This window comes from Colossoma macropomum, unplaced genomic scaffold (genome assembly GCF_904425465.1).
Source record: "Colossoma macropomum unplaced genomic scaffold, Colossoma_macropomum, whole genome shotgun sequence".
Taxonomy (NCBI): domain Eukaryota; kingdom Metazoa; phylum Chordata; class Actinopteri; order Characiformes; family Serrasalmidae; genus Colossoma; species Colossoma macropomum.
In genome coordinates, this window is record NW_023494788.1 from 1,031,629 (window position 1) to 1,059,594 (window position 27,966).

The 27,966-nt window shown below is 43.5% G+C and overlaps 1 protein-coding gene across 5 annotated transcripts in view; it reads right to left on the reverse strand.

Moving 5' to 3' along the window:
- The window catches only part of LOC118806544 (anoctamin-1), a 90,382-nt gene that overhangs the window by 62,088 nt on the left and 328 nt on the right, over positions 1–27,966 (reverse strand). For 4 of the 5 annotated variants that reach the window (XM_036567977.1, XM_036567974.1, XM_036567975.1 and 1 more), the window contains exons 2-3: positions 17,588–17,741; positions 1,882–2,214 (exon numbers count right to left, since the gene is read on the reverse strand). In XM_036567977.1, coding sequence (XP_036423870.1) covers positions 1,882–2,214; positions 17,588–17,695 — 441 coding nt within the window. In that variant the 5' untranslated portion in view covers positions 17,696–17,741. Of the gene's footprint in view, positions 1–1,881; positions 2,215–7,992; positions 8,222–17,587; positions 17,742–27,966 lie in introns of those variants that run through there. The other variant, XM_036567973.1, reaches the window with a different exon arrangement.

The following is a 27,966-nucleotide window of genomic DNA, read 5'->3' on the forward strand; positions in this document are numbered from 1 at the left end:
CACCAGCTCACCATCAGATCACCGGCTCACCATCAGATCACAGGCTCACCATCAGATCACCAGCTCACCACTACCTCACCATCAGATCACCAACTCACCACCACCTCACCATCATATCACCCCCTTACCATCAGATCACCAGCTCACCAACTCACCACCACCTCACCATCATATCACCCCCTCACCATCAGATCACCACCTCACCATCAGATCACCAGCTCACCACCACCTCACCATCAGATCACCAGATCAGCACCAACTCACCACCACTTCACCAGGTCACTATTAGATCACTACCACTTCACCACCACCTCACAATCACATCACCACCTCACCATCAGATCACCACTTCACCACCACCTTACCATCAGATCACCAAATCACCACCACCTCACAATCAGATCACAACGGCACCACCATCAGATTACTAGATCACTACCACCTCAGAGCACCCCGCGCCACTCAGAGCACCCCGCGCCACTCAGAGCACCACTCAGAGCACCCCGCGCCACTCAGAGTACCACTCAGAGCACCCCGCGCCACTCAGAGCACCCCGCACCACTCAGAGCACCACTCAGAGCACCCCCGCTCCACTTAGAGCACCCCGCGCCACTCAGAGCACCACTCAGAGCACCCCGCTCCACTCAGAGCACCCCGCTCCACTTAGAGCACCCCGCGCCACTCAGAGCACTACTCAGAGCACCACTCAGAGCACCCTGTGCCACTTAGAGCACCCCGCACCACTCAGAGCACCACTCAGAGCACCACTCAGAGCACCCCGCACCACTCAGAGCACCACTCAGAGCACCCCGCACCACTCAGAGCACCACTCAGAGCACCCCACACCACTCAGAACACCCCACGCCACTCAGAGCACCACTCAGAGCACCACTCAGAGCACCCCGCACCACTCAGAGCACCACTCAGAGCACCCCACGCCACTCAGAGCAAGAAGTTTCCTTTATCTTCACTGTTTATCAGTTTATAATAACAGTGAAGACTTCAAAACTAGGAATGCACTGAAACAGGCCTTCAATGAAGCATCACAATCTAACAATTTCACAGATAATTATAATGATAATGATAATGATGATGATAATGACTCCAACCCTGATTTATATAACTGATTCATTGGTTCACTGCTGCGATCAGGAAAAGTGCAGGCTGGCGGTCTGTCCATCACTAAATATTCCACATTACACACAATGTTTCTTTCAACAAATCAAAATTCTCACGCAAACATTATAAATTGTAAAAACATCAAAAACATCATTTGAAAATGTTGTTATTGACCTTTTTTCTGTGGACAAGTAAAAAAGTAGTAAAGCACTGATTAACCTGTTAAAGTCTTTAAAAAAGTCCAGGATCCCAGATGCACTTTTTGAATATTAAATGTTTATAGAACACAAAGTGTGTATTTACATGTACAGTTCACTGTATTTTTAGAAGTCACTCCAGTCTGACTCTGGCACGTCGAAGGCTCCAACAATCGGCCGAAATACAATCTAGAGGAAACAGTGAACTGGCCAAACATTTTCTGCGCTTGAACACGCATTATCTCCCTGCCAAAGTGCACCAATCAGGGTCGGACTGGTGAAAGAGGGAAAGGTCAGAGGTCGCGTGCAGGCCCAGGTGGAGTTTTTTCAGCTAATGCCACGTAGCTGCCACTGCGCTAAACTACAATATAGCTTTTGTGCGTGTTTTCGCGGTGGAAGCTGGGGCCAAACCAGCTGAGGTCAGCCGAAATACAAAACCACAAACCTACTGCTCTGATCCACTAACGAGGCTAACAAAGGCTCAGGCCCGGCCTGGAATGCGCAGTGACCCCCCGCCACCCCCAACATGCACAAACGCCCGGCATACTGGGACAGAAACACTTACGTCCTCGTCCTTCTCCAGCTCCAGCCCCATCTCCCTCAGGTTCCCCTCGAACTCCTCACGACGGAAGCGCTTGTCGTCCTCATGGTGGTCAGCGCTGGTCTCCTGCGGGCCCGGTTCGGGGTCCGGCTCAGCAGAGCGCGTTTGGGTGCGGGTGCGCCGCAGGCTGCGGGTCAGGGCGTTGTCGGTGAAGCGTGAGGAGTGCCTGCGGGCGCGAGAGCCGCTGGGCTTCTTTACCTGGTAGGTCAGAACGTAATCCACTCTCCGCTCCCCATCCTGGAAGTACAGGCCGTGCCGGCATTGAGCCGTCTCCTCCGGAGTCAGAGAGTTCAGCAGCTGGGGAGAGTGGGGAGGGTCCAGCATTAGACACACCGGGGGGCTAGACACGTGTGTATGTGTATGTATGTGTTTGTATGTGTGCAGGTGGGATGTGGTTACTGCAGACAGAGCAGCAGCCTCTTCTTAAAACTTTCATCTGTGGAGTCATTTGAATAACAGCAACTTTGCTCAACATACCTTCAGCCCAGCGTACAGACACTCACTCACTCAAAGGTGCACATTTATCACAAACAGTGCAATAAAGCCAGCGCTGCGCGTCTGTTAGTGACGCACTGCCACTCACATTTATCAGTTCAAGTACAAACAAAAATGTAGCTAAAATTAGTAGCAGCGTCTTAAAGCTTGAATTGTGTCCATACTTTTGTTCACGCGTGTAGATAACAGCATGAAACATGACACAAGTCTATTTAAGATTCCTTTGTTGAGTTTTCTTCCAATTTGTCCATTTCATATTGGAATTTCCCATTCTGTCTTAAATGAAGCAGCGGAATGTAACAGCTGCACCTTTCAAAGTGGATAAAAAGTTTAAATAAGAAGTGGGTAAATTGGAAGAAAACTTCCAAAAGCACATCTCTAATGATTTAAGAATGCAGTTAGCACCAGGCTTCCATTACATGTTAGCTGTATTAGCCTTGTAGCTCAAGTGCTAAAACATCATATACTAGAAATATCTATGTTTGGGGGAAAACCTGAGTAAATTAGATGTTCCTGACCAAAAGCTGGAGCAAAGAAATTAAACCTAAATGGAGAAATATGTCAGTAATATTATTATTACATTTTTACACATAATTCTGCTCTGAATAAATAACTCAACCTGCCAAGTTCAGTACAAACTGCAGTCTGAACTCACATACCTCAGACTGCATAACTGTATTATCAGCAGTGAAAATATTTTCAAACTCCCTGCAAAGCAGCGTGAGTATCTGGACAGTACTGACCTGACGGATCAGCTGACCTGACTGATCGGTTGACCTAACGGGTCGGCTATTCTATAAACACAGACACAAAACTGAACTTCAGTTTTACTCTCTAAATACAAATGTCTTATGCAGTGGTGGCATATGTGACCCTGCTGGATGCCGTCAGAGAGTGAAAGATAATATGATACAGAGGGAGAGAGAGAAAGAGAGAGAGAGACAGAGAGAGACAGAGGGGGAGAGAGACAGACACAGAGAGAGGGGGGGGGGCAGAGAGAGAGAGAGAGAAAGAAAGAGAGAGAAAGACAAAGAGAGACAGAGAGAGAGAGAGGGAAAGATTTCATACTCCAAAACTTTACCACAGCTGTGCTATAGACAGAGAAAAGCATTAAAAGCTTTTAAACCTTTAAAATTTAAGTAGGAACTCCACCCAATTTAAAAATTCCCCCATAATTCAGTGGGAGAGATGTAAACAGAGTGATTCAGAGTGGTTTGGTGTGAAATGGTTCAGATGTCTTTACAGTGGTGGTGATAGGAACCAGGGGTCGCCATGACTACAACACAAATATAGACATTTTATTTACTATCCAGAACCACCAGTGAACCTACACGAGTCTTCTGAGTTTATATGGAATGTTGATGATGGAAAATAGTGGAAAATCTGAAATAATAAGTTTTCTTTGGGGACTATTTTGCCTCACAGCGCCCTGCATGTATCCCTCCACCATGAATGGAGTTTAAGTTCTCTAAACTATCATAAAACAGTGTCTCAGTCATCAGGCAGAGAATTCATAACCATTTCATGTAGGAACTTTCTGTGAGGGAGCTTTTAGAGGTGGACGTCTGGTTCCTATCACCACCACTGTGAACAGTTCTGACTCGGTAAGTTTCTCTAGAAACCAAACCACTCTGAACCACTCTGTTTACATATTTACCCCTTCATTATGCAGAAATTCTGAAAAATCAGTGGACTTCCCATGAGTTTTGTGTAAATTCTTAATGTAAATGCAAAAGTTTAAATGCAAAGGGTTAAAACAGCAGCTGAGTAATCATCACTCACACTTTAAATCAAGACTTTAAAGGTAAAATGTGAAACAGAACTAAATGAGCTCAATTATGAATGTATCAATGACTCATTCACTTATAATTAGCTATTTATAGCACACAAACTCTGCTTAATTAATATGTAATAATTAAAAAGAATCTAGATCTTAATGGTCCTAAAGTCTAATGGCTCAGTGTTTCTCATTTAGACTCCTGTTTGAAAAATGGCTCCTTCATCAGGATCCGAACTTCTCAGTTAGACTACAAAGACAAAACTCCGCCTCTGCCACACGGCACCTCCGTAATAGGATGTGGCTCACTGTAGATCAACTTTAAGTATGTGGCATTATGGGTAATAAAGTGTCCTAAACCTAAAGAACTTCTTCACTCACAGTATTCGGGACACACCGATAGGAGAACTGTTGGCTAATAATATCTGATATGTTTTGTGTGCTTATCTGCCAAAGCTGATAGGTAAACATTCATAAATGTATAGATGGAGACTAAATCTATCTGGACCAGCATTACAGAGAAATATAACACTTATTTAATATCTCCAAATGCAGTGAATAAAATGAATAAAATGCAGATGCTGTAGTGCAGCAGCTTAATGCTCCCGCTTCAACTCTCCCGCTTCAACTCTCCGCCTCAACTCTCCCGCTTCAACTCTCCGCTTCAACTCTCCCGCTTTAACTCTCCGCCTCAACTCTCCCGCTTCAACTCTCCGCTTCAACTCTCCCGCTTCAACTCTCCGCCTCAACTCTCCGCTTCAACTCTCCCGCTTCAACTCTCCGCTTCAACTCTTCTATTTTCATGCTCCGGATTTAAGTGTCCTGCTGTAACTCTCCCACTTCAACGCTCCTGTTTAACGCTACCGCATTAACGCTCCCGCTTCAATGCTCCCTCTTAACGCTCCTGCTTCAACATTCCCACTGCAATTCATTCCTTTTAACACCTCCTCTTCAACTCACCCATTTTAATGCTTTAACTCCCCTGCTTTAACTCCTCTGCTTCAACTCGCCTGCTTTAATGGTCCTGTTTTAATGCTCCCAGTTGAATTTTCCAGTTTCAACTGTCCAGCTTTAACTCTCCCGCTCCAACTCGTCCACTTTAACACACAACTCACCCACTTTAACTCAACCACTTTCACTTACCTGCTTCAACTAACCTGCTTTAACTCTCCCGTTTTGACTCTCCTGCTTCAACTCTCTCATTTTAACTCACCTACTTTAATGGTCCCGCTTCAACTTTCCCACTTTGAAGCTCCCGCTTCAAATCTCCTATTTTAACTCTCCCACTTTAACGCTCCCACCTCCCGTTTTAACGCTCCCATTTCAACTCTCCTGCTTCAACTCCCCCGTTTAGACTCATTCACTTTAACTCGCCCACTTTAATGCTACCGCTTCAACTCTCCTGCTTTAATGCTCTTGTTTTAACTGACCCACTTCAGTCTCCCACATCAACTTCCTGCTTTAACATTCATGATTTTACTCTCACACTTCAACTCTTCCACTTTAACTCACTCGGTTTAACATTCTCACTTTTTCAGCTGCTTTAATTCACACACTGTAACTCACACACACGTTCTCTAAGCCCCTTATCCTCCTGGGGTGGGGGTTGCTGGAGCCTATCCCAGTGGTCACTAAGCAGAAGGCAGGAAACACCCCGGACAGGTACACATTAACTCACCCGATGTAATATTGTGTTAACGCTCCTGCTTTAATGCTCCTGCTTTAACCTCCACTTTAGCTTCCTTTTTATAATTTACATAATGTTTTCTTTATTTTTAACAGACACTGATTTATACAGACAGGAATGTATTGATATAACAGCAGTTATACTTTACTGATCCAGTTCTTAAAGAAGTTGGTTATTTTTCTACGTATGCTCAGGCTGGGAGCAGCACAGCAGCGCCCCCTGGAGTGGAAGGTTGAGTGCCTCAATCAAGAGCACAACCAGGAGCCATTTAGTCCTGGGATTCGAACCTGCAACATTCCGGTCGTTGGCTCTCTTCAGATTCCACTAAGGCTGTGTGTGAATCCGATATGGTATATTGGAATTCTGGGTAGTTACCCAGTATTTTTCATATTCGTTTACTGTCAAATCCAACGCTGAAACATGTACATTTATAAATGTAGAAACTGGGACTGAATCTCTGGATTAGTGTTACAGAGAAATGTATCTTTTATTAGTGCAGACTTACGAATGCAGTGAAGAAAATAAAATGCAGATATTTTGCTCAAAAGCACAGAAGCACTTAAACATTCTGCTCTTTCAACGAACAATTAATACATCATCAAATATCGGTTCTCATTATTGGTCAAATCTAATCAGTGATCCATGCTGATATTAGATTTATGGCATTTAGCAGATATGATTCCCATTTCATCATTCACCCCTAAACACATAACGCATATCAGGACACATATCTAGCACACAGACCTGAACACCCGCTGCACAAGAACCGCACATTCTAGTCTCAGTTTCCTAAATGACTGGCGGATCATTAGAAAAACATACTCACGCATCAAATGTCAGAGCAGCAGGTCGCGTTTCAGAACTGATTTAACACTCGCGCTCTTCCTTTCGCACTCAGTCTCCTCTACAGATTCAACACCAGCTGCTAAAGCTAAAGCTAACAGCTAAAGCTCCTCTGTGCTTTTGTAATAACCTCTGTTAAAAAGTTTGCTTTCATCAAGTTTATCAAAGAATAAACAACAGAGTAATTAATAAAGTCATTAATCACTGAGTTCCAGAGCTGGACGATAAATCGTTTATGACGCTACACTGTGATACTGACACACTGATATTTTCAGAGAAATGTCTGACGTGTTTCTGATGCCAAGATCTTTTTAGTTTTTGTTATTGTTTAAAATCCATAAAAACTAAATAAACATTGTGTTTATTCTGTAAACGAGCTTTCTGTCGGTTCATGTTTACAGTGTTTTTCTCTTTGGTTTAAGTTTAAGAGAAGAAAATTGAACAAAACAGTCCAATCAGAACAAACTCTGTCAGAATTATCAAACATTCTTTTAGTAGCAGCCCTCAGGAAGCTCAGTGACACTATTAATGCTGACTTATTAACTCTATTACATTAATTTATTAACATTATTACTAAATAGGCTAGTTGTCTTTATCACTGCTACCATTAACTTTCCTCATGCTAACTTAAAAATCCTAGGCACCAAAAATGGGACGTTTCGGGTCAGAATCAATTTGATGGCACTTAATAATAATAATATTAGTCGCACTGGATAAGAGCGTCTGCTAAATGATGGAAATGTAAATGTAAATGTTAATATTATTGATTCTAACCTATTAACTTTATTAACACAAATTTTAATGGATAGACTCATTAACTTTACTGACACTAACTTATTAACCTTACTAATTTATAGGCTAATTAACTTTATTAGTGCAAACCCACTAACATTATTAATAATAACCTATTAACATTATTAATAATAACATTAACATTATTTACGGATAGGCTTGTTTACTTAATCAGTGCTAACGTATCATCTTTACTAATGCTAACTCTTTAGCTTTATTACTGCTAACTTAAATATCATCTGACACCATGATACAGTGATATATTTGGAAATTATGATGATATTGAATTAAATGAACATGGCCCCCCCACTGTGACCTCACTGTGACCTCTACAGAGAGTATTAAACAGCAGGTCTTCTGTAGTTTTGAACAGAAGTGTCGAGCACGTGGCCAAGAAGGTAACAGATGAATTCGAGCTTTAGCAGAGGCGTCTAACGTCCCCATAACAGCCATAAACGAGCAGAATTAGCGCCTCACTCACGTGGAATTTGCCGTGAAAAATCACGTCCTTTAAGAAGTGTCTCTGAGGGGCGACTGGCTGCGGCGCTGAAGCCTCACTGCTAAGGTTCTCTTCTCCAGCCATCGTCCATTCTCTCCCACAGAAACGCTTCAGCTCCAGCTATTAACCTCCCTCTCTCTCCTTCTCTCTCTCTCCTTCTCTCTCTCTCCCTTTCGCTCTCTCGCTCTCTCTTTCTCTCCCTCTCTCTCTCTCTCTCTCTCTCTTTATCTGTAGGGGGTGAAGCAGCAAGTATTAGTTCTCCCAGCTGAAGCTGCCTGTTACTCGAGAAGCGCGAGAGACGCCAGGAGCTAATATTAGCCAAAACTATAAAGCCTCACACCAACTTCTTCAAAGAGGATCCTTTGCGCTCTCTCGTTACCCAGCAGCTTCTCACCACATGTTCTACAAGCCTGTGGGAGCGTACATCGGTATGGGGGTTAAGCTGTGCTACAGCAGCTCCGCACGGCCCAGGAGCGCAAAGATGTTCCTCAGACAGTTCTTCACCGGCTAACGGCGCGTGGCAGAGAAGGCCGGCGCGCAGTGCCGAGGGGGAGACAGGATGCACCGAAGTCAAACAGCGGAGCCGGACGGACCCGTAAAAACAGCGTCTGTCTCGCTGTGAGAAGCAGCAGAACAGGTTGTTAGGATCATCTGTCACCATGAAAATACACAGAGTCAGATTAACACCGCGATACCATCCGTCTTCCCCCCACGCGCTCCAGCAGACCGTGAGCCGTCACTTCAGGAAGACAAACACATTTACGAAACACCACATTCAGCACACACTGCCAAACATCACCAATGACTGATCACCTCATTCTGCATCTCCTCCACTTCGCTGGCTAACAGCTCCTCTACACAGCTATTCATTACGCTACGCTAAGCTAACTCGCTCTATAAAGTGCACTCAGGCTCGTATGAGCTTCAGTGTGTTTTAAAAAGGACAAAGATACGGCAAAAAAACAGAACTACATTCCTGATCAAACACACGTCCACATACTGTTTACATAAATACACACTGGGCCTCGTTCACCAACCGGCCCTAAGAAGAACTTTCTTCTTAAACCCACTTACGCAGTTCTGACGAAGACTCTGACCCACCAGTGCTCTCTTATGTGGGGTTTGTTCTTAGGTAAGAACAGAATCTACACACACTCAAGAGCACAAATGTAGAACAGTTCTGCACTTTAAGAACACGTCATGAATCTGACAGAGACTTTTTCTTACAACCTTTCTCAAGAACACACTTAAGAACAGACTCAGGAGGATGTTGGACAATCAGGACTGGTGTTTGTACTGTAAGTAAAGACCTGCACTGACCCCTCATCCACTGTCACAGCGTCAGTGTTTTTACTCCCTGACTGGACGCAGAGTCTGTCCTTACGGCACTAAGGATGGATTAAAAACTAAAAGAAATGCAGTTCTCAGTATGTGATCTAGAACCTGCTTATCTTTTTTATTCACGTCAGAGATGTAATAAGAACTCTGGGCTGAAGTTTCTCTGTTTTATGAGGGGCTGGGCTGCGCGACATGACAATATTTAACACTATTGTGATAAATTACATCAAAATGTGTCACAATAAGCTTTTTCTGGATATCATTACTACTTAAAAACACTTCCCAACTGCATGTTGGATCATAAAGAATCGTTAGTTGTGTTTGATTAGGTTCAGTGAAGTGTGTGAAATTTCTGATACAAATCGTTGTATTTATAGTTTTTGATAGTATTTTTAAAATGTGTCCTTCTTTGTGCATTTTCTGTTTTACATACACCCAAACAGAACAAAACTAATTCCATCTCCCTACCTTTTTCCAAGTAAATGACTGCCCACCTGTCCGGCCGGACACTGATGGATGATTGTCTGTCGAGCTCTCCTGCTACCCGCTTCAGACCAGCTGCCCACGCCCCAGTCACCGCCACTTGCCCAGCTACCGCCACCTGCCTTGGACTAGCTGCCCACCCTACACTGGACTCCTAACTATTACTACTACTACTATTACTACTATTAATATTAGTAGTATAATAATTGTGTAGGTAGTTTGACCAGAGGAGGATGGGTCCCCCTTGTGAGCCTTGGTTCCTCCCAAGGTTTCTTCCCCAGCTCTGAGGGAGTTTTTCCTGGCTCACTCACCTGGAGGATTTACAGTTCATGTTAAAACTTTGTCTTTACTTTAATTTTGTGAAGCTGCTTTGTGACAACATCAGTTGTAAAAAGCGCTATACAAATAAATTTGACTCGACTTGACTTTATGTGAAATACACTGTGTGTGTGAGTCTCACTGCAGATGTACATGGTTAATAGGGGTGCGGGAAAAAATCGATTCTTAGATGTATCGCGATGCAGACGTGGACGATTCTGAATCAATTCATAAATGTCAAAAATCGATTTTCTAAATATTTAATTTGTAACGTAATGTTGATGGAACGCAAAGGGCGGAACTTGGAAGTGGGTAAGTGCAGCGCCCGGACAGTCTGTGGCGGCACAAAACAAAAACACTACTGGATGAGTGAGAAATCCGACCGGCTCCCTCTGCATTTAAAGCCAGGTTAGGTCAGGAGTCACAGCACAAATGATCAGAAGAGACATTTTGACCTTTCAACAAAAATCAAACCAGCTTGGGAGCCACAACATTTAATGTCCAGTATGTCTCAGTATGAGCTGATGTCCTAGTATAGACTAAATAATATAAACGAAAACGCAGACTGACTTTGCTCTGCTTTCAGCTTTAGCTTTAGCCGCTTTTCTTCCAACTCCGCCAGGAGACTTTTCCTCAAAAGTTGAATAGTTTTGGCTGTTTTACGAGGCTGAAGTCGCTTCTCATTTGCCTGCTTCTTGCTGAACTTTCCCGTTCCACCTTAAATTCTGACTATGCGGCACCATTTAAGGTGGAACAGGGAAATTAGAAAGAGAAGCGACTTCATCTTCGCAACTTTTTAGTCTCTCGTTGCAGATTTAACGTATCAGGAAACCAACTACGTTGCTTATAAATGCGAAGAAGTCCATTCGTCTCCAGATGTTCGTCTGTCTCTCTCTTTTCCTTTTTCGTTCGCTACTAACCTCGCTGCTAGGTGACCTGCAGTCTGCACGCCAATTCTTAGTGGTTGAGAAACAGGGCTTCCGCGCTATATTGTACAGGCCCCGTCTCGAAGATATTTTACTGACACAGCGACCCCCCCGCCCCGACTCTCTACCACGAGACCAAAACCGAAGTTATAAAATCACTAACGAAAACGGGAAGGATGGCTGTAACATGTGCTGCATGGAGACTCATCACCACTGGATCTTATTTCACCCTAACAGCGCATTTTATCACAGATGAGTGGCAGCAGCTTCTCGTGCTCCAAACAAGAGCAGTGAGTGAGAGCCTTCTAGTTCACTTGCCACATCACTTCCATTTGTTTTATGAATAAAAAGATATTGGACATAAATGCATTATGGATCATTACAGATACTTAGCTTTAAAAGTACCAAGTCCTCAGACAGTAAGAAAATAGAAATCATGTACAGAAAAAAAAGATGCACCGAGATGCATCGATAATCGTTTTATAATCGCATCGCAGCCTCTGAATCGTAATTGAATCGAATCGTGAGGGGCCTAAAGATTCCCACTCCTAATGGTTCATGTAAAGTACAGTGCAGATCACAGAAGTCAGTACGTTTAGTTACATCTGTAACCTTCATTACACACAACTGAACACAGATAATAACTAAAGCAAAAATATATTTGATCAATACATTTGGAATATATATTTTCTTCCATACAGTTGATCACTGAGGTCTCAGTTTCACGGTGAGAATCACTCTCAGTCGTCTGCTCTTATTCAAAACTTGCTTTTCCTCAGTTTTCTCTACAGAGAGTGCCGTGAGAACAATGGGACACTTAAAGAAGAGGAGAGAATATTTTCCCACCATCTCCACGTTAATATTTCATTGTAAACGCTGTAAAACTGGCACAGTGCGACTTTCAGGATCTCACAGTCTAAACACGCCAATCATGTGTGACACAAAATTCACACATAATAAATTCTCACTTGTAAAGTGTTTAAAAACTACATGTGTTCCTCCACACGTGAATTCATGTGTATTTTCTGTAAGGGAAACTCCACACATTTCCAAAATACCCCCATAACCCTCAGTGTGCGAGATGCAAACAGAGTGATTCAGAGTGGTTTGGTGTGAAATGGTTCAGATGTCTTTACAGTGGTGGTGATAGGAACCAGGGGTCGCCATGACTACAACACAAATATAGACATTTTATTTACTATCCAGAACCACCAGTGAACCTACACGAGTCTTCTGAGTTTATATGGAATGTTGATGATTGAAAATAGTGGAAAATCTCACAGCGCCCTGCATGTCAGTGTTGGACACCAAGGCCGTCAGTACTGTGTCATGGACATCAGAAGGACCTGAGGTTACTCCGCTGACAGGTGATTGACCTGAGTCTCTTTTTTAAGTGTGGATGAAGAGGACTTTCTGCCTGCTGACAGGTTCTGTCTCCACATTCTGGTGCCTCAGAGAAGCTGCTGAGAAACCCAGCCACCAGGGGGCAGCGAGAGACCCTTCAGCCGTCCTGCTGATCAATCCAGATCATCAGTGTGCTGGATGAGGTAGCGGTGTTGTTTTAGCCGGCCTCACCTGAGGACCAGAGATGGTTTTCATAAAGTATCTCCAACTGAAACAGCAGATCCAGAAGCAGAGTTTCCACACAATCACATGACCTCCACACTGCATGACCATAGATACAGCACCATGGAACATCTAGAGAACCTCGGTCAGAACCGTCTGACCACTGACTCTTAGAACATTTCAGAACCACATGTTGGTCTACACTGTAAATGAATGTCACCCCCAGTTACCGAGATTAAATAAAGGATGATTGATCATCATTGATCTGACGTGTGGGAGTGACTGCAGTAAAATGTAGGACCACCTTAAAGTCCCAGCAGATACAACCAGGAGATATTTCAACAACACTGTGAGGAGAACACACACTGACCCTGACCTAACACGCAAGAGAACACGCTGAAACCAACTGCACAGCCACCAAAACTCAAACATACTCTAATCTGACCTTCGCTAACACTGACTTTTCTTCAGAGCAGTAAAAAGAACAGAAGGAAGAAGTTTTATCACTTTTTAAAAGAACAGTTAAAGCAGAAGTAGTTAAAATGACTGATAACTGTCATTATAAACAATAATATACAATAAAGAAAAGTCGTCCACTAAACGTGTCTGATCATTTTGATTTAACTGTAAATACAGAAGTTCTAATTTATTTATGAATATATACACAATGACATAAACTACCATGCATGTGTGACGTTCATCGCTGTTGGAGCAAAAGCTTGTATTTTTACAGGAGAAAGAAAAATCCTTCAGAAATTTTAATGTAAGTCAAAATAACAAGATTTTGTGGGTAATTTCTGTCCATTCATCATCATATTTTCACACAATGTAAAGAACAACTGGCCACAAAGTTTTCGCATAGCAGCACAAACATGCATATAATCATAAACGTTAGTTCTGGCCATTGTTTACACTAAACTGAGGGTGATGATGTACCATGTGATCTTCCTCGCTCTCTTCCCATTGGCTGAGTGAATACTGTAACGCTGTCTGTCATTGGTAGAGAACCAGCTGACGTGCCTCCTTCATGTTACAGTTTAGTTCAGGAGTGACTCCTCCATCACTGCCCTGCCGTCCTCTTCAAAAGCCGAATTCACGAAAGTGTCTTAAGAAAGAAAATCTTCTAAAATGTGTTTTTTTAACTTCATTCTAATAAAAAAGTTCAGAAAAATTGTTATTCTTCAAAAAATGTAAGAATTCTCTTATTTTTTTCCTTAACTATTTTCTTAAGAATAATTCTAAGAACAAGTGAACTGCTTTCAAGCAATTGTTATTTACATTAATACAAATTCAAAATGTGTGTCTGGTCGTTTATGTTAAGATGTAAAATACATCAGAGCCGACATAAGAAAGCAAAACATAAGAAAATCTCAAAGAAATAATTAATATTTTAACAGAATGTTTGAAAACTGTTTTTTTCAAGAATTGCATTTAGGAACATTCTAATGAACTTCTTTGTCTTAAGAACCTTCACAAGCTTTTTCTTAAGAAAGTTTTCGTGAATCCGACCCAGATCACTGTAAGAGCTCAAACTGGACCATCTGGGACCGACTGAACTTCAGAATCTGCTTTTTGACAGAATGATGCACCAGGAAGGTCATCAGCTGCTCACAGCTGTCGTTAGTGACCTCCAAGAAGCTCTGACCATCCAGCCTCAGCTGTACAGCTAAGCGTCAGGTGAGCATGTGTGTGTATGTGAGGGTAAAAAGTCAAAGGCATTGCCCTCTGGTGGTCTGGAGGAATAAAACAAAACCTTTTCACAGTTTTATGTCAGAAAAACAGCTTAGAAAACAGAAACTCTGATAACAGAGTAACGTTACAGAGGAAGACTGAATTTCAGAAACAGTCTTCGCCAAAAATGTCACACATTACGTAACTCTGTGACAGGCAACATCCGGGCGTGATTTATTTTTAGCTAAAGGCTAAAAAATACACAGCGAGCAAACAAAAACAGCAGTGGCCTTGTACACATGGAGCTTCTCCCAGTGGGAACCGTGTGTCAGTCTGCCCCGAGCAGGAAAACAGAGCAGAGTTCATTCCTCCCAGGGAACATAAGGATGTGGTCAAAGCCACCCGTCCAGAGAACCGCTGGAGAACCGCCTCCATTTCCTCGGCGCTAAACAAAACCACACCATCTTGCACAGGAACAAGAAGATTACTGATAAAAACATGACGTTCATGAACACTTTATCTTCTAAACACGTTTACTCGTCGTTCGATCACGTAGAAGTCGAGCAGTAAATGACACGCAACATCCACAGAACTAAAGCTCGGACTCTGTTTAGGCCTTAGCGTTAGCATTAGCATTCTCAGCACTGCCCGACTGTACCATCATCTATCACTGAACATTCACCACAGACCTGAAGAGCTGCATCGGGAAAATGTACACTTAAAAAAATGGTTCTTCAAGGGTTCTTAGTAAAGAAAATGGTTTCTTTAAAGAACCATGAACACTCAAAGAACACTTTGCATGATTAAAGGGTTCTTTGCATCTTGAAAGTGTTCTTCAGATTGATGGAGAATGTGCTGTAGCTGGTTTCATATAGAACTTTTTTTGAAAAGGGTTCTATGTAGCACCAAAAAGGGTTCTTCTATTGTTACGAGCTTGACATTGTAACAATATAAGAGGTGCTATGTAGAGCCACGTCAGGCATTTCCATGAAACCGGTCAAGCAAACACTTCTACTGAACTGAATTAAAGGTGAAATATTACTGCTAGTGTTAACAGTTATTCAGTATCTCAGTTCAGTCACTCTGTAAACAGTTCAGCTCAGTCTTTAAAGCTACGTCCATATTACAAGCCTCATTTCTCAAATCAGATTTTTTGCTCAGATCCGATCTCTCTGACAGGATGGTTCACACTCGTTTAGGTAAGTGATTCAAATCTGTCATTTCTGTGAACAAACCGGCGTCCTGAAATGACCCTCATAAGCTCATCCTACTCAGTAACGGCATCATCAGCACAAACTAACGAGCAGAACGAGCTTCGCTGAGAAGATCATTAACTCTGATCAGCTCTCAGCTTCATTATTAGAGCGAGACGAAGGAGAAAAAGGTGAGATGAGCTGCTTTTCCACCGTTTACAGGCTTTAACTTCTGTTCGGTGCTGCTGCCATGGTAACGCTAAATGATGGCGCAGCGCAGTGGAAAAAAACCACATGAATTCCGATCTGAGCGTCACATTAAGGTCACATGGCCACGAATTGGATACGTATCCGATCTAGGACCACATATGAAAGTGTCTTAGGTCAGATTTGAAAAGATCAGATTTGTTAGCTAAATTAGCCTCGTAGCTCCAGTGTTAAAGCTAAACACCAAACTGGTCTTGGCTGATCAAATACATTTGGAGTAAAGTGTGTGGGGTGGGGGGGCACTGGGGGGTGGAATGGAGGGAATTTGATTGCTTGCTGAACTTTCACCTTGATCAGGATTAAGACCCGGTGTGTTTGACTTTATATGAAGTGAAGTTCGTTACTCTGCCGCGCTCACTCAGTGGTCCGGATTACGGAGAAACGTAAACAGTCGTGACGGTTCAGAGAGCCGAGAAGAACGTAAAGAACGGCCTGCAGAGCAGCGAGTGACCGACGCCGGCCTGCCACAGTGGAAATATACGCACAGGCACTCCGTCCATCTTCCACTGTTATACAGTCTGTGACAGAAAGTCAGTTAGAACGAGAACTTTTCAACAAAGAGCTGAAGCTCAGAGTGCTGAGCGCTACAGAGGGCAAACCATCACCCCCCCAATATTTACACTTTTATACTCTTACACTGAGCTCCTCCCTCTACACACCTCGCACTGCTCATCTGATACCAACATCAACCACTCAATCACGGTCACGTCTCAGCAGGAGGCCTCGGCTCTGCATGTGATTTTTAGGTTTACTGAAGGAAAAATTGGTGCTGGGTGGCATGAGTGAAAATGTATGTATATAATTAAGATTACTGGCTGTTTCAGTATACATCACAGTATAGTGTATATATGTACATGTATTTATACTTCATCCTAATGAGATAAAGGCGAGTGTGTTTAAAGCTCACAGTGGCTTCTCTAAACACTGCTGAATGTAGTTTTATCTCTAAAAGTCGTTTGTCTCATATGTGCACTTAATTCAGGACTTAATATCACTGCTTCCTCCTGATGAGCTGATTTAGGCTCTCAAAATGTCCTTATCATTCTTTTAATTTTTATGCCTGTAATATTTTCTGATAAGGATATTTAGACTATCAAAATATCCTACCTGCAGTTTTCTTCGAATTTTTCAGTTCTACCTTAAATGGTCCAGCAATTGCACTCTAGAGTCTGAGGCATTATAATAACTGCCGCACCATTTAAGGTGGAACCAGAATATTCGAACAAGAACCTGACAAATAAGAAGCTCTTATGCTTCATAGTTTTGATGCTTGTAGTATTTTTTGATTACGGTTATTTAAGCTCTCAGAACATCCTACCTGCAGGTTTATGTATGTAGCAACCTATAAATCTGGGCTACTGTAGGACATTTAGTTAGAACATCAGCTAGTCTCCATGCTAGGCTAATGGCTAACCCTAAGAGACTGGCTTTTCCTTCTGCTCTCTTTTCCCCATTAACTCATTAACCCGTTACAGTCTGAGGTCGCTCCTGGACAGTAAGCTGGACTAACTGACCTCAGGCTGCAGCTCAGTACACGAGAGGTGAGGGAGTCAGTTTGTATGTCACGTTATTTGCATTTATTTGCACACTGATATAACAATTTCAGCCTGTATACCAGATGGACTGGGATATCACCCAATACTAATTAAAACATTTAATTAATTTAATAATGATTACATTAGTAATAACTGCTAGATTAGCAAACTAATCTCTTCTGTTCTGTCACTGCTTCAGTGATTAGATGTTTTAGATGTTCTAACAAATGAGACAGTAAACTTGTCTGATGGTCAGCAGCAGCTTAAACAGTGGACTTACTATAGAATCCTGCTGGACATATCCAATCTCCTCGATTCCTTTGATGTTGATGATGTCCACCTCCTTGTCTGTGCTGGGAACCGCGCTGTATCGCTCATTTGTCATCATGGCAGCCTGAAGACTCCACCGAGACGACGCTGCACCCGCACGCCAACTAAAAGCGAGAAAAAGAGAATTTTAAAGAAGACAAACGAAAAAAATCTACACGAAGATTCCGACTCTTCTACACACAGTTTACTCAACAATCAAACCAAAACACATCACAGCTCTGTGTAGATCCACATCTTAACTACACAGTTATTATTCACACACAGGAGGAACGAAAGAAATTCATTTAAAATATCTCAGATCAGATTGTGTGAAATAACAACAGTAACAACTGTAACAAAAATAATAAATAAAAGCAGTTTTTTTCCTGCACAGAACACAGTTACATAACAGCTATTTAAAATAATGTTTTTCTGCTAATGTTAATGCACAGTTAATTTGCATTTGGTTAACTTACAAAACAGGAAATCACAGCCTGCAAATTGTTTTGTCTCCAATTAGGAGTTTTTCTGTTCCTGTTTTAGGAATTTTGTCCCATGGCTCCTCACAGAACGCTTCCAGGTCTGAGATATTCTTAGGCTGTTTTGCATGAACAGCGTGTTTTAGATCTAAGATGTTTAAGGTGATGTTCACTCAGGGGTCTGTGAGGGCCACTCCAAAAGCTTGAAGTAGTTGATGGTGTGTTTTGAGGTGTTGTGAGGTTGTGTTTAAGGTGTGTTTTGGGTCACTGTCCTGTTGTGAAAGCCTCTTTCAACATGTGCTTTCAGAATTTGATGATATTTAGTAGAATCCATTCTTTCATCATCCTGTGCAGCGTTTCTGAGTTACTGGCTGCCACACGACACCAGAGCATAACAGTTCCTTCTCCAGGCTTAACAGTCAGCACAGTGTTTCTTTCATCAGAATCAGAATCAGAATCAAGCTTTATTGGCCAGGTTTGTTTACACCAACAAGGAATTTGGTTTTGGTTACAGGAGCTCACATCAAATGCTGCTCCTTTTTTCTCCTTTCATTTCTACTTCATCAGTCCACAGTAGTATGGTGCTCCATCACTGCTGTGTCAGCTCAATCTTGCTGCAGGTGATTCGCTGTCGTATGGGGGTTTTGCTTTGCCTTTCTGTCTGGCGTATGAGCAGCTCCATCTGAAAGATCTCGCCTCGACTCCCACAGCTCCCCTTAACTAAATGACATTTCATTCAGCTTTGATATTTGATTATAGTTTTCCCCTGCAGGCCTCAGTTAGCTTCAGTTTCAGGTCCTCAGCAGCTGCTCAGAGGCACTCACAGTTGTTAAGTATCAACACAAAGTCTCAACAGTCAGAGAATTAATTACAGTCTGGAGTTCTCATCAGGTGACAATCAAACTCTGAGACTTTAAAACTGAAAAGTGTCCGAAGTTTTACATTCACAAGATCATCCAATATAAAATAACTGAGCAGAAAGAGAGAGAGAGAGAGAGAGAGAGAGAGAGGGAGAGAGAGAGACAGACAGAAAGAGGTACAGAGAGAGAGTGACAAAGAGAGAGAGAGAGAAAGAAAGAGAGATAGTCTGTTTTGGGCTGAAATACAGGACGTCACTGCTTTAGGGAGTAAATCAGTAAATAATGTTCGGGGCTGCTGATCAGATCTTTCAGATCTTCTGATAAAGAAATCCTTTATTTTCTTAAAGATCGAACAAACAGAGGCAGATAAACAGAAGCGGATCTAAATTTAGAGATCAGATCGAGGGCGCTCTCTGAGGACAGACTGTTTACACGTTTATTTAAGGCACTTTAGTGCAGCTGCTGAGATTCAGAAGGAGAAGCTCTAATTTCAGCTGTTTTATTGGTGTTCGATAAAGATCAGTATTCAGGGTTCGGAGTCGCTGAGGTTCTGAATTGCTAAGCTTCAGCACAGAGTCGCGCATGAACACCATGATCATCATGTTTTCTGAAATCTTTTGTCGAATTTCTGAATGTGTGTTTTTGGGAGTGAAGTCCTCAAATAATAATCACAAAATCAAACTTTTCTCTTCCTAACATTGTAATTATGAATCAGTATCTCTGCTGAAGCTCCTGATTACAGTCGAGTGCAGATTCAGCTGATCTCATTAAAGCAGATCAAACTTTTAAGTTCTAGAAACTTCTGCAGGTTGCAGTTATAAACATACACAAAACAGTAACCTATAAAACGACAGAATTATCATAAATATTTATTAAGTAACAGTTCAGTTAAACTTTCATGTATAACTCAGAAAATAAACTCCATCAAATTAAATTCATATCATCAAACTCTCTCTCTCTCTCTCTCTCTCTCTCTCTCTCTCTCTCTCTCTCTTTCTCTCTCACTCTCTGCTAGCCACTTGGCTCATGTCCAGTTGTATATCTCTGTTAAATAAGTGGGGGGATTGGTCGGGGGGTGGGTTGGGTTTGGGGGTGCTGTGTGGGAATCAGAGTTTAAAAATAAAAATGTCTAAAGATTTTTTAGAAGAAAAACAGAAAATTAAAGATAAAGAGAAAAACAAAAACAGATATTCTGTAAGTGTGACATCTGACTCTGTATACACTGTTCAGTTAGAATTTAGCTCGTAAACTAACTGGAACTTCTAATGTCTGAATGCGTCTTAATATGAATATAAATATAATTTCAGCACAGAAACAAAAAGTTTCTCCCAAAGACACATTCAGCACCAGCTCATCTACAGCCTCACGTACGATCTAAACTACAGCCTCACGTACGATCTAAACTACAGCCTCACGTACGATCTAAACTACACCCTCACCTACAATCTCAACTACAGCCTCGCCTACAATCTGATCTACACCCTCACCTACAATCTCAACTACAGCCTCACCTACAATCTCATCTACAGCTTCACCTACAATCTAAACTACACCCTCACCTACAATCTCAACTACAGCCTCGCCTACAATCTCATCTACAGCTTCACCTACAATCTAAACTACACCCTCACCTACAATCTCAACTACAGCCTCGCCTACAATCTGAACTAAAGCCTCACCTACAATCTCAACTACAGCCTCGCCTACAATCTGAACTAAAGCCTCACCTACAATCTCAACTACAGCCTCACCTACAATCTGAACTACAGCCTCACCTACAATCTCATCTACAGCTTCACCTACAATCTAAACTACACCCTCACCTACAATCTCAACCTCAGCCTCGCCTACAATCTGAACTAAAGCCTCACCTACAATCTCAACTACAGCCTCACCTACAATCTCAACTACAGTCTCACCTACAATCTGAACTACAGCCTCGCCTACAATCTGAACTATGACCTCACCTACAATCTCAACTACAGCCTCACCTACAATCTGAACTCCAACCTCACCTACAATCTCAACTACAGCCTCGCCTACAATCTAAACTACACCCTCACCTACAATTTCAACTACAGCCTCGCCTACAATCTGAACTATGACCTCACCTACAATCTCAACTACAGCCTCACCTACAATCTGAACTCCAACCTCACCTACAATCTCATCTACAGCTTCACCTACAATCTAAACTACACCCTCACCTACAATTTCAACTACAGCCTCGCCTACAATCTGAACTAAAGCCTCACCGACAATCTGAACTACAGCCTCACCTACAATATGAACTACAGTCTCACCTACAATCTCAACTACAGCTTCACCTACAATCTCATCTACAACCTCACTTACAATCTGAACTACAGCCTCACCTACAATCTTATCTACAGACTCACCTACAATCTCAACTACAGCCTCACCTACAATCTGAACTACAGCCTCACCTACAATCTCAACTACAGTCTCATCTACAGCCTTACCTACAATCTCAACTACAGCCCCGCCTACAGTCTCAACTACAGCTTTGCCTACAAACTCATCTACAGCCCTGCCTATAGTCTCAACTACAGCCTCACCTACAATCTGAACTACAGCCTCACTTACAGCCTCACCTACAAGCTCAACTACAGCCTCACTCACAATTTCAACTACAGCCTCACCTACAAGCTGAACTACAGCCTCGCCTACAATCTCTACTCTAGCCTCATCTACAGCCTCATCTACAGCCTCACACCTCACAAAGATGTCATTTTGTTTCTTAACATTGTTTTCATTTGAAGTACACTGCCCACTTTATAAGCCAGGCCCATGAGGTCACCTCTAAAAACAGGTTCCAGCAAAACAGTTGCATGAATAAAAATAAAAGTTTGCATAAAATGCCTTTATTTTTTTATGTAAATCGGTGACGTGAGTGGACAGGCTATAGTTAAGTGGAGTGATATAATTGTCAGTTATGTATAATTTTAAGTTTAATTATAAGGTTATATATACAATTATAATGTATATATAAAGTGAGAGAGAACGGTTCTATCTGGAACCTCAGTGAGAGCTCATTAAAACGTTTGGGGAAACATTAGCTAAAGCGTCCTGAGCGTGTGTGCTGAAGCTGTCCGACTGCCTCAGTGTGGGGCTATTTTTATTCTGACCTTCCAGAACTGAACTAACAGTGGGGCTCAGAGTAAAACACCCCCCCCCAAACACACACACACACACACACACACAGACCAGGCAGCAGTACTTCTCACACTTCACTTCACTTCCCTCCTCTCTTCATCAGGCACTTTCACTCCACCATCCCAACACTCACTCCACCATCCCAACACTCACTCCACCATCCCAACATTCACTCCCACCATCCCAACACTCACTCCACCATCACAACATTCACTCTCACCATCGCAACATTCACTCCATCATCCCAAAACTCACGCCACCATCTCAACACTCATTCCCACCATCCAAACACTCACTCCTGCCATCCTAACACTCACTCCTGCCATCCAAACACTCACTCTCACCATCCCAACACTCACTCCCACCATCCAAACACTCACTCCCACCATCCAAACACTCACTCCTGCCATCCAAACATTCACTCTCGCCATCCCAACACTCACTCTCACCATCCCAACACTCACTCTTGCTGTCCCAACACCCACTCTGACCATTCAACACTCTCACACCATCCAAACATTCACTCCACCATCCCAACACTCACTCCCACCATCCTAACACTCACTCCACCATGCCAACATTAACTCCACCATCCCAACACACACTTACACCATCCCAACACTCACTCTCACCATCCCAACAGTCACTCCCACCATCCCAACACACACTCCACCATCGCAACATTCACTCCACCATCCCAACACTCACGCCACCATCCCAACACTCACTCCCACCATCCCAACACTCACTCCTGCCATCCAAACACTCACTCTCACCATCTCAACACTCACGCCACCATTCCAACACTCACTCCCACCATCCCAACACTCACTCCCACCATCCAAACACTCACTCCTGCCATCCAAACACTCACTCTCACCATCCCAACACTCATTTCCACCATCCAAACACTCACTCCTGCCATCCAAACACTCACTCTCACCATCTCAACACTCATTCCCACCATCCAAACACTCACTACTGCCATCCAAACATTCACTCCCACCATCCCAACACTCACTCCCACCATCCAAACACCCACTCCTGCCATCCAAACACTCACCCCCCTCATCCCAACACTCACTCCACCATCCAAACACTCACTCCACCATCCCAACACTCACTCCCACCATCCAAACACACACTCTCACCATCCAACAATCACTCCTACCATCCAAACACTCACTCCTGCCGTCCCAACACTCACTCTCACCATCCAAACACTCACTTCTGCCGTCCCAACACTCACTCTCACCATCCAACACTCTCACACCATCCCAACATTCACTCCACCATCCCAACATTCACTCCCACTATCCCAACACTCACTCCTGCCATCCAAACACTCACTCCCACAATCCAAACACTCACTCACACCATCCCAACATTCACTCCACCATCCCAACACTCACTCCCACCATACAAACACTCATTCCTGCCATCCAAACACTCACTGTCACCATGTCAACACTCACTCCCACCATAACAACACTCACTCTCACCATCCCAACAGTCACTCCCACCATCCCAACACTCACTCCCACCATCCCAACATTCACTCCACCATCCAAACACTCACGCCACCATTCCAACACTCACTCCTGCCATCCCAACACTCACTCTCACCATCCAAACACTCACTCCTGCCGTCCCAACACACACTCTTACCATCCAACACTCTCACACCATCCCAACATTCACTCCACCATCCCAACATTCACTCCCACTATCCCAACACTCACTCCTGCCATCCAAACACTCACTCTCACCATCCCAACACTCACTTACACCATCCCAACATTCACTCCACCATGTCAACACTCACTCCCACCATAACAACACTCACTCCCACCATCCAAACACACACTCTCACCATCCAACACTCACTCCTACCATCCAAACACTCACTTCTGCCTTCCCAACACTCACTCTCACCATCCAACACTCACTCCTGCTGTCTCAACACTCACTCTCACCATCCAACACTCTCACACCATCCCAACATTCACTCCACCATCCCAACACTCACTCCCACCATCCAAACACTCACTCCTGCCATCGAAACACTCACTTTCACCATGTCAACACTCACTCCCACCATACCAACACTCACTCTCACCATCCCAACAGTCACTCCCACCATCCCAACCCTCACTCCACCATCCCAACACTCATTCCCACCATCCAAACACTCACTCCTGCCCATCATCCAAACACTCACTCCTGCCATCCAAACACTCACTCTCACCATCCCAACACTCACTCCCACCATCCCAACACTCACTCTCACCATCCAAACACTCACTCCTGCCATCCAAACATTCACTCTCACCATCCCAACACTCACTCCACCATCCAAACACTCATTCTTGCCATCCACACACTCACTCTCGCCATCCCAACACTCACTCCCACCATCCAAACACTCACTCCCACCATCCAAACACACACTCTCACCATCCAAACACTCACTCCTCCCATCCCAACATTCACTCCACCATCCCAACATTCACTCCACCATCCCAACACTCACTCTCACCATCCCAACATTCACTCTCACCATCCCAACACTCACTCCCCCATCCCAACACACCCTCACCCTCACCATCCCAACATTCACTCTCACCATCCCAACACTCACTCCCACCATCCCAAACCTCACTGCACCATCCCAACACTCATTCCCACCATCCAAACACTCACTCCTGCCCACCATCCAAACACTCACTCCTGCCATCCCAACACTCACTCTCACCATCCCAACACTCACTCCCACCATACCAACACTCACTCCCACCATCCAAACACTCACTCCTGCCATCCAAACATTCACTCTCACCATCCCAACACTCACTCCACCATCCAAACACTCATTCCTGCCATCCACACACTCACTCTCGCCATCCCAACACTCACTCCCACCATCCAAACACTCACTCCCACCATCCCAACATTCACTCTCACCATCCCAACACTCACTCCCCCATCCCAACACTTAGTGCCCCATCCCAACACTCTCTCCACCATCAATCCAAACACTCACTCTCACCATCCCAACACTCACTCCCCCATCCCAACACACCCTCACTCCCCATCCCAACACTTAGTGCCCCATCCCAACACTCTCTCCACCATCAATCCAAACACTCACTCTCACCATCCCAACATTCACTCTCACCATCCCAACACACCCTCTCTCCCCATCCCAACACTTAGTCTCCCATCCCAACACTCACTCCACCATCCATCCCAACACTCACTCCCACCATCCCAACACTCTCTCCACCATCCATCCCAACACTCACTCCCACCATCCCAACACTCTCTCCACCATCCATCCCAACACTCACTCCACCATCCCAACACCCACCCCCCCATCCCAACACACCCTCACTCCCCATCCCAACACTTAGTGCCCCATCCCAACACTCTCTCCACCATCAATCCAAACACTCACTCTCACCATCCCAACACTCACTCCCCCATCCCAACACACCCTCACTCCCCATCCCAACACTTAGTGCCCCATCCCAACACTCTCTCCACCATCAATCCAAACACTCACTCTCACCATCCCAACATTCACTCTCACCATCCCAACACACCCTCTCTCCCCATCCCAACACTTAGTCTCCCATCCCAACACTCACTCCACCATCCATCCCAACACTCACTCCCACCATCCCAACACTCTCTCCACCATCCATCCCAACACTCACTCCCACCATCCCAACACTCTCTCCACCATCCATCCCAACACTCACTCCACCATCCCAACACCCACCCCCCCTCACCCCAACACTCACTCCACCATCCCAACTTTCACCTACACAAACAACACACACAGCAGCTCTGTTAACACTACACACCCTCACCTCACACAGGCGCATGTGCTGAATCTAAGAGCTCTTTGTAACTGTTAACACAGCCAAACCCTCCAAAACAGCAACACAACAGCAGCGCCAGTGAAAGCTAGAGGAAAAAGTCGCCTACACCCTAATAAATAAAGCTGCTAGTGAGGGTCCTCTGGACTGATACCATAGAACAAACAGTTTTGGCTCTTTAGGGAACAAAAAGTGTTTCTGCTCTGAGATTATAAAATCACCAGCAACCAGGAGTGTAACAACACAATGTATCATATTCCATTACATGGTAATGTATCATACTATATCATAACATACTGTACTGTATCTTAATTTATGATGCTGTCTCATAAAGACATTATATTTTTCTGTAATATAGTGTATCATAACATATTGCACTGTTATTGACATATCATACTATGTTGTAACATATTGTACTGTATCATAACATACTGTAACCTGTCATATCATACCGTATACACCGTAAAGTACAGTAATGTCGTGTACTGTATCATAGCTAACACATTATACGTCACATCTCATAAACTGAAAATGGAAACATCATCATAATAACATGAGGCACATTTTCAGGCACTTCTTAGTTATTCTGTATGTATTTAATATGTATTAAACTGAAAAATCACTGAATAATATCATACTGAATCATGAATTTTATGAATCTTTACACCCCTAGAAATCACTTGTGATTATGTAAACACACCCTGCGCACATCTGCTGATGTGCGAACACAAAATATCCTGATTCTGAATTTCAGTGTTTTTCATATTTTTGATTTCTGAGCACTTCACCTGATTCATCTACACTATAGTTCTATTATATTTCATATAAAATGACTAAACTGGACTGTTCAGGGGTCAGTAAAGCTTAAACTGTTCTCTGGAATATATACTGCAAAAATTATAAACGTCCTAATGCAGCCAATATACCTAATATTTCTCATTATAAGATTCCTGTAAGACATTTCCACTTATTTTCAGTAATTTTATCCACTGAACTGATCTTATTCCACCAGCAGATCGTTTTACTTATTCGTAGAAATTATATTTGAGGGCAAAACAATCATCTGTGAGAAGAATAAAACTATTTAAGCAGATAAAATGACTCAAAAGAAGTCTAGAAATAAGTTTTTTTCATATTCCTACTGCAATCAGGCAATAAGAAATATGAGATATGTTGAAGGATCTGGTTCTCCTGAGATGATTCAGTGCTGATTTGGAGCAGCTTCATTTCTGATCTGATCTGATCACTCGACCTTCTCCTTCACTCTCCAGCTGGTGCGGAGCGACAGGGCCAGGTGTAGCGGTGGCGGGGGGGGGCGGTGGTGGGGGTTGCGGGATTAAAGCAGCCTGAGCTGGGCTTCCCCCTGCAGGACCACCAGGACCACCGCTCTACTGCCTCTACTTCAGTTCAGCTCAGCCTCACTTCTACAGAACTTCCTCAGCTTTACTCCAGAAACGTGAGCAGATGACTTAATGAGGAAGATGGAGTCAGGAGAACCCCCCCGAGGAACCACTGAGAGGAACCAACACTTAAAAAGGGAACCATCCTCCTCTGAGCCCCACTGGATAGGATTAAAGCGATAGTTCAGCCCCGGTTCCCCACCTGGAGGTGGTCAGCCAAGGTCTGTTTGATCTCTGATTTTGCTTCTTTAGCTTTAGCGCTGGAGCCATGAAGCTAATGCTGCTAACAAGTAATGGAAGCTTATAGCCCACCAACTAGCATGGTGCTAATCGCATATAGGAATCATCACACTGGCCTGAAATGTGTGAGTAAAGTTGCCTTATTTGCCAGATTTTTTTTTAATTTTCCATTCCACCTTAAATGGCTGATGCGCCAGAATGTAACTGCTGCTCCATTTAAGGTGGAACGGAAAATTCCTACTGAGAAAATCCAGAAAGATCTGGAGAAGAAACTTTGCAACTTATAACGCGTTCATTAATTCTGTCTGAA